Genomic DNA, 8,010 nt, shown 5'->3' with positions numbered 1-8,010 from the left:
AAAAAAAAAAAAAACAATAAACTTGGTTGGGAACTTTAAGGCTCTGAACCAGTGACTGGAGGGTAGAGCCAGGGCACTACGTAAGACACAACAGACTAAGGAAAAAGGTCTCTCACTCCAATGCCCTTATTTACAGAGAAGCTGATTCTTAGAACCTGAAATCTGCCTGGCTGAGAAAATTTTAATTTTGCATCAAGAGATCTTGAAATAAGTTCATTCCACTGTTTATGACTGAAGTCTTTAACTGTCACTACAACAGCACCCCAAGGCACTGAGTTAAAAGCACCCATAAATGAGGAGAAGGAAATGTTGAGGATGATCTGGGCTAGAGAGGAGAAACAAAAATAGCAAATGCCTTAGGAGAGTGGGAGGAGCCCTCAACAGCAGTGTGCCCAAACCCTGCAGCCAACAGTTGGGCATGCCCTCCCTGCTCACCTGACGCTTTGGAGGCTTCAGTTCATCTCTTGGAACAATATCGATGAGAAAGTCGAACTGATCAAATTTTGTAATTGCCATAGCAATATCATTCCTCTGCAACAAAGAAAAACAGAGTTTAAAAACAAACAAAAAAAAATCAGGTGTAGGAAGAATATAGTTTTTTTGGCTTTATTATCTTTCAAGTAAGAAGATATGACTCCCCTCCATGCCCCACTCCCTGAATATGGGATTAAACCTAGGGCCTTGCCCATATTGGGCAGGTGTTCTACCCCAGCCCAAGGAGATGACTTTTAGGTTGCACTAAATATCTGTAGGTGTGTCTAGAGCTAAATAAAAACAGCCAAACTTGTATCAGACTTGTCTGACAAAAATCAACGAAAGGGATACACACATCTTGTGCTCTGGGACAGGACACCTGAGTCCTACTCACTACTGTTTCTGCTTGTTCTGGTTTCAAGGCCCTCCATACAGTTGTCAAAGTACCATCCTCCAGATAATTCAGGAAACAAAGCCAGTAGTCTCAACTGGTACTCTGTGGTTGGAAAGGTTAGCCCAACATTCATTCATATGATCCTTTTCAAAGTCAATCCACTATTTCATTTTCTTTCTTTTACAGGCAATTATAATTGAATTAATTGATCTCTGTATGTTAGCTATGGTTTTTAGTTTGGAATTCAAGATTGCATTGCTTAGTTCAATGCAAAGTTTAAATCTGAATTTAAGCCTCAGTGCTCAAGTCTTGTTTACTAGGTAGCTGACAAGAATGTCTTAACATGCTCGGGTAGGCTTTCTCTTCAAGCCTGACATCCCCCTTCCTAGGAGTTTAATATATAGATCTTTTTTTTTTTATTTATTATGTATACAATATCCTGTCTGTGTGTATATCTGTAGGTTAGAAGAGGGCACTAGACCTCATTACAGATGGTTGTGAGCCACCATGTGGTTGCTGGGATTTGAACTCAGGACCTTTGGAAGAGCAGGCAATGCTCTTAAACCACTGAGCCATTTCTCCAGCCCTAATATATAGATCTTAATATGTGTAGTTCATTCAAAGTTTTAAGGGAAAAGAAAAAACACTAACTCAAGTGTATGATATATTCAAGTAGGTAGGGAAAAGTAAACTTTAAAATGTATTTTAAATAGATCACTTTGACAGGTGGTGGTGCACACACCTTTAATCCCAGCACTGGGAGACAGAGTCAGGCGGATATCTGAGTTCAAGGCCAGCCTGATCTACTGAGCAAATTCCAGGACAGCCAGAACTACAGAGAAACCCTGTCTCGAAAACAAAACAAAACAAATAGACCACTTTATGGCTGGATGATGTGTGAGGTTCAATAAATCAGATAGAGTAAATTTTTTTTTTCTTTTTAGTACACAGCACCCAGTATTCCCAGACAGCTTCCCATCAAAGTATTAACTAGGCCCAACCTGGAAACTATACCATCATTGTGTCTACAAAGTATACCTGTGTTCCAACAGAGGAAGATCACAATTACATATGGCAGAGACATCGGTCCAAAGCACAGGAGAGGAAAAGTCAGGCAAAAGCAGTGTTTGCCTTAGTTTTCCCAGTGTGAGTCTGCATTACCTGAAGGGTACGGCGTTTGTTGTCCTCTGTGTGGATCCAGGCTCGAAGAGTCAGCTCTGTGATAAAGATCTGGGCTGCCTTGGCGAAGAGCACAGGGGCTTCTGCACTGATCATCTAGAAGAGATTGTCGGCCCACACTGTCAACCACCATAAAGAATATTCAAGCCAGTCAGTCTCTTATGTCAATGCTATCTTGGGACAAGAGCTAAAAAAAATAAGGTGATGGCCTCTGGAGAGTCCAAAGTAAAATAAATCCCTGGGTAGGGGTAAAACAGGTAACAGGAAGAAAGGAAGGGAAGGCTGCATACTTATCTAGTGCCTGCCATTGTGAGGTGCCATCCATAGGGTTCACTCTTTGCCTTGTTAGTGTCTCTTATAATATAGGCCAGACTCCTTAGATGCTTGATTCTCACCTCCCAATGCTGGGATTATAGGCATTTAAAAAAACAAAACAAAAAACCTTCCAAACAAATAGGGCTTAAAAAAAAGTAAAGTGATGTGGCCACAGCTACAGAACAAGTAGGTGGCAGAGTTTAGATTCTAATTCCAAAAATTATTTGAGGGAAGTCTGGGTGCCAATGGAATGGGATAAAATCTCACAAATTTTACCTTTCTGGCCTTTATTTTTCTTAAACTAGAAAAACAAAACAAACAAACAAAAAGCAAAGATAAACTTCTGGTGTTATTAAGGGAAGTAAGAAGCTGTCACCTGTGTACCCAGCACAGTGCCTAAAAATACTAAGCTTCCTTAGTATGTTTGACTTCCAAATTCAACCAAAGTTGTAGAGTTATATAGACGGGATGTGTGTGTCTTTAACTATATATACTGGGATCTTGGTTCTACCAACACAGGTGGTCATTTCATTCTTTTGCATACTTCCACAGCTGTAAAATGGGCAGGCATGATGGCACATGCCTAGAGTATCCCAGCGTTCAGGAGGGAGAGACAGGATAATCAAAAGTTCCAGGCAAAGCTAGGCTACATAATGAGGTGACACCTGTCTCGACAAACAGATTACTTATCCCATAGAGTTATTCAAGGAACAAAACTAATAAAAGGGAATATAAACGCTATATGAACTGTTAGTTGTCATTGAAAATTCAAAGACAGTTTACATTTATAGAGAAGTGACTAAGTTATTCATCCCTGAGAATCATAATCAGAGGTGAACTCATAGGGGAAAAAGGCAACAAGGATTTATCCTCTCATAAGTGTAATTCATTCATGGCTTGTTATTTATTTAGTTTTTTTTGGGGGGGGGGTGTTCTCTATGTGGCCCTGGCTATCCTGGAATTTGCTCTATAGACCAGGCTGGCCTGGAACTCAGAAATCTGCCGTCAGCAGCTCTGCTTCCCAAGTGCTGGGATTAAAGGACTGACTGTTTTTAAGGTCAAAATATCAGAAAGATACATGTGGTTTAAATGAGAATGGCCCCCACAGGCTAATATATTGAATACTTGGTCCCCAGTTGGTGGAACTGTTTGGGAAGGATTAGGAGGTGTATCTTTATTGGAAGAGGTATGTCACTGGGGCACGCTTTAAGGTTCTAAAACCCATACCATTACAGTCCCTCTGCCTTGTGATTGTATCTTAAGATGTCAGCTCCCAACTACTGCTTGTACTATACCTGCCTGCCTGCTGCATGCTCCCTAACATAATGGTCATGGACTCTAACCCCCTGAAACTCTAAGTCCTTTAGTCATGGTGTCCTAGCACAACAAGAGAAAGTGACTAAGGCAGCGCAATATCATCAGTAGAACTTTCTCACAGCTCAGAAAAAGACAGACTGCAGCAAGATGCTGAGAATAGTAATGTTCTGTTGAACTGATAAAAAAAAAAACGTTTAAAAAATATAAAAACAAAAGAATTAGGGGAAAGCAACAAGTACGGTATGTACTCACTCATAAGTGATATGGTATTAGACGGAAAGCAAAGGATGACCAGCCTACAGTCCATGACTCCAGAGAAGCTAGGTAACAAGGAGAACCCTAAGAGAAATATACATGGATCCCCTGAGAAGGGGAAATAGACAGGTTCTCCTGAGAAAACTGGGAGGAGGGAGAAAGGGGAGGGAGAAAAGGAGAAGGGGAGGGGGAAGAACTTGAGGGAATGGGATGGTCGAGATGGGAAAAGGACAGAGAGTGAGAGCAAGAAAAGTGATATCTTGATTGAGGGAGACATTATGAGGTTACAGGAAACCTGGCACTAGAGAAATTCCCAGGAATCCACAAGAATGACCCCCAGTTAAGGCCCTAAGCAATAGAGGAGAGGATGCCTGAACTGGCCTTGCCCTGTAGTTAGATTGATGACTATCTTAAATGTCATCATAGAACCTTCATCCAGCAACTGATGGAAGCAGATGCATAGATCCACAGTAAAGCACTGGGTCAAACTCCTAAAGTCCAGTCAAATAGAGGGAGGAGAAATAACATGAGCAAAGGGGTCAAGACCATGATGGGGATACCCACTGAAACAGCTTACCTGAGCTAAAGGGAGCTCAATGACTCTGGTCTAACAGCAGGGGAACAAGCACAGAACCAAACTAGGCCCTCTGAATGTGTATGACAGTTGTATGGCTGGGGCAGACTGTGGGGCCATTGGCAGTGAGACCAGGATTTATCCCTACTACTTGTACTATAAAACTTTTAGAACCCATTCTCTTTGGAGGGATACCTTGTTCAGCCTAAATATAGTGGAGAGAGCCTTGGTCCTGCCTCAAAGCAATGTGCTAGATTTTGGTGACCTCCCATGGGAGGCCTTATCCTCCCTGAGAATAAGGATTGGGGGTGGAGTAGGAGGAAAGGTAGGAGGAAGGAGTGGGAACTGGGATAGGTATGTAAAATGGGAAAAGATAGTGTAAAAAAATTAGGGGACAGCCCCTGATCTCAGAAGCAAACAGTATCTGGGAAAAAACTCCCACAATATCCCTGATTTTCAAAGAAACATCATACAATAACTAAAAATTTCAATTTAAGGTCACTTCATTTTAGATAAAAGCCAAATAAAATCATAGGTAACATGTCCTAATATTTTCCTTTCTGTTGAACTGTATGCCCGAGAGCAGTACCCATAGTTTCAGCTCTAATATGAACCTTAAAGATAAGGAGAATTCACCTTCACATCTTCGTCCAGTTTCATAATCTTCTTAATACGAGCCAGTGGGAGTTCCTGCACTCGGAAATCTTTCTGAAATGAGCAACAAGAGGCACATGAGTAGGGGGATGGCCAGCAGAGTGGCAGAGCACAGGCAGAGCAGACAGACTGGCATAGAACCCTCCACTCAGGAAATACGGCAGGGGATGAAGGGCAGATAAATTAACAAAATACAAGCTCTGGACAAAATTCTTCACTTAGCCCTTGTGGAGCTCCAAGTTCTCACAGTACCCTCATGAAAGACAGCCAGTAAAATGTCCTTTGTTTCTGCTCAGGAGAGATTCATTCATTTCAAGTATCTCCTCTTCTTTCCCTTTTTTTGTTTTTTTGTTTTTGTGGTTGTTTTGTTTTTTTCTATAACAGTTCTGACTTTCCTGGAACTCGCTTTGTAGACCAGGTTGACCTGGAACTCAAGAGATCTACTTGCCTCTGCCTCTCATGTGCTGGGTAACCAAGTTTACTAATCTACAATATGAATATTAAGATGAAATCTCTGCCTCCAATGCTTTCCCTATCCTGTCGGTTCTTTGTTTGTTTGAGACAGGACCTGATTACTGGTTGGCCTCAAACTCCAGAGTACCTTCCTGCCAGTTCTTTTTTTTTGTTGTTTTTGTTTTTTTTGTTTTTGTTTTTTCGAGACAGGGTTTCTCTGCGGCTTTGGAGCCTGTCCTGGAACTAGCTCTGTAGACCAGGCTGGTCTCGAACTCACAGAGATCCGCCTGCCTCTGCCTCCCGAGTGCTGGGATTAAAGGCGTGCGCCACCAACGCCCGGCTTGCCAGTTCTTTACTCTGTGAGAATCCTAAGGGTGTAAGTAAATTTAGCAGCTGCCTCTAGAGACAGTCCTGCTACTTTCTATTTTTTTTAAATTATTTATTATGTATACAATATACAACATTCTGCCTCCATGTATGCCCGCACGCCAGAGGAGGGTGCCAGATCTTATTACAGATGGTTGTGAGTCACCATGTTGTTGCTAGGAATTGAACTCAGGACCTCTGGAAGAGCAGCCAGTGCTCTTAACCTCTGAGCCATCTCTCCAGCCCCTGCTACTTTTTCTTTAACAAACGAAAATAGGATGGGGAAAATACACTAATATTGCTGGGATTTAAGAAAAACCTTTTTTTTTTTTTTTTTTGGCCAGGTGGTGGTGGTGGCGCACGCCTTTAATTCCAGCTCTCGAGAGGCAGAGGCAGGCAGATCTCTGAATCTGAGGTCAACCTGGTCTACAAAACAAGTTCCAAAATAGCCAAGGCTACAGAGAAAAATCTTGTCTCAAAAGACCAAAAAAAAAAAAAAAACAAAAACAAAAACAAAAACAAAAACAAAACCACCTTTTTTGAGTAGTACCACTCAAATTATGTAGAATTTAAGCCCTGGCTTTATTTTGAAACTACTATTTTAACCACATGCACAAGGGTGGATACAATTCTAGAAATAAAAACTAACTTGAATTTTGGAGCAGTAGTGAGCAGAAAGCTATAATGAGAGACTAGCACATGCTGAAGCTAGGCATTAAACAACTGCTCTGTAAGGGCCCCTAGTGTGACTCTCTAAATCCACGATGATCACCTGGGTATACACATTGTTATATTATGGAAGAACTATTATTTGAGATTTGATAAAAATTAACAAGCATAGGGAACTTTCTTTTCCAAACTAGCAGAAAACTGACATGCATGTCAAAGAAGGTATTCTAGAAAACTATCACTAGGCTTCCTAGCTTCTCCTCTGAAACCAATATATATAGAGAGAGAGGATAAACTATTAAAATAAAATACCTAAGACAGCTAATGGGGCTTGGCACTGGAGTACACAACTTGAGCTCCAGCACTAGAGAGGCAGAAGGCGGCAATCTCTGTGAGTCTGAGACCAGCCTGGTCTACAGAACAAGTTCCTGGACAGCCAGTGATACATAGTGAGACCGTTTCTCAAAAACAAACAGAAAAGAATGGGCAGCATAGAGGAATACCTTCAAAGCAGAAACTTAAAAAGGATACCCAATGTCTCTACACATACTAACAAGCTACTCAGCTCTACAAATTCAAATACCATCTTTTCATATTTTTCTCTTCCAAATTAGGTAACATTCTCCTCAGAGCCTCTACTATAATCAATCCTGGAGTGGCAAAGGATGAGAGGTTCAGTTACTACAATATTACCAGAAGACAGTAGAGCACATTCTAACCTTGTTTCTGCTCCTCTTTCATTCAGTGCATCCCGATAGCCCAACCTACTCTGTGACACCTATCTATGACTTTATGAAAGTACAATCCTATTCCTAGTTTTAAGAAACTTTCATTTGCCAAATACAGTCACATCAAAAACATTATATAGCTTCTTACACTAGAGAGAGGGCATATGACATCCCATTAGGACACAAGGACGAGAACAACCAGCTGGCAAATTGGGGTTAGAGGGAAAGAAGAGTTGAGGAATGTTCCACAGGAAAGGTGACAGGAATTATGTCCACATGATACTAAGACTTGTATTCTCACAGAGAGAATAGGAAGCACCAAATACCACCTGCAGTGTCAAAAGTATGACCTGGGAGCAAAGGAGAGCAGGAGCAAAGAAGGAGCTGGATTAGGGCCATACACTTGAAGGTATTTTTAAAAAGTGTTTAATCACAGCAATCTATCCCTTGCTTTTTTAGTAATGTGGTGCATCACACAAGATAATGTTACTTAGAAATGTCAGAGAGAAAGTAAGGCTAGATCTCTTGCAAATGTGCTGTCATTTGTCATTTCCACAAGATTTTTCCAGGATTACTTAACCAAAGCACAGAGTTGATATCTCTCTCTCTCTCTCTCTCTCTCTCTCTCTCTC

General features: G+C 41.2%; 1 protein-coding gene across 2 annotated transcripts in view; it reads right to left on the bottom strand.

The window, feature by feature from the left end:
- Window positions 1–8,010, bottom strand: part of Nfyc (nuclear transcription factor Y subunit gamma) — a 67,676-nt gene that overhangs the window by 15,677 nt on the left and 43,989 nt on the right. For both annotated transcript variants that reach the window (XM_013348462.2, XM_026782079.1), the window contains exons 3-5: window positions 5,145–5,216; window positions 2,030–2,143; window positions 436–531 (exon numbers count right to left, since the gene is read on the bottom strand). In XM_013348462.2, the coding sequence (XP_013203916.1) occupies window positions 436–531; window positions 2,030–2,143; window positions 5,145–5,216 (282 nt within the window). The remainder of the gene's footprint in view (window positions 1–435; window positions 532–2,029; window positions 2,144–5,144; window positions 5,217–8,010) is intronic.

This window comes from Microtus ochrogaster, chromosome 10, assembly GCF_000317375.1.
Source record: "Microtus ochrogaster isolate Prairie Vole_2 chromosome 10, MicOch1.0, whole genome shotgun sequence".
In the NCBI taxonomy this organism is placed as follows: Eukaryota; Metazoa; Chordata; class Mammalia; order Rodentia; family Cricetidae; genus Microtus; species Microtus ochrogaster.
Note: the sequence above shows the minus strand (reverse complement) of the source record. Positions and strands in the feature narration are given on the sequence as shown.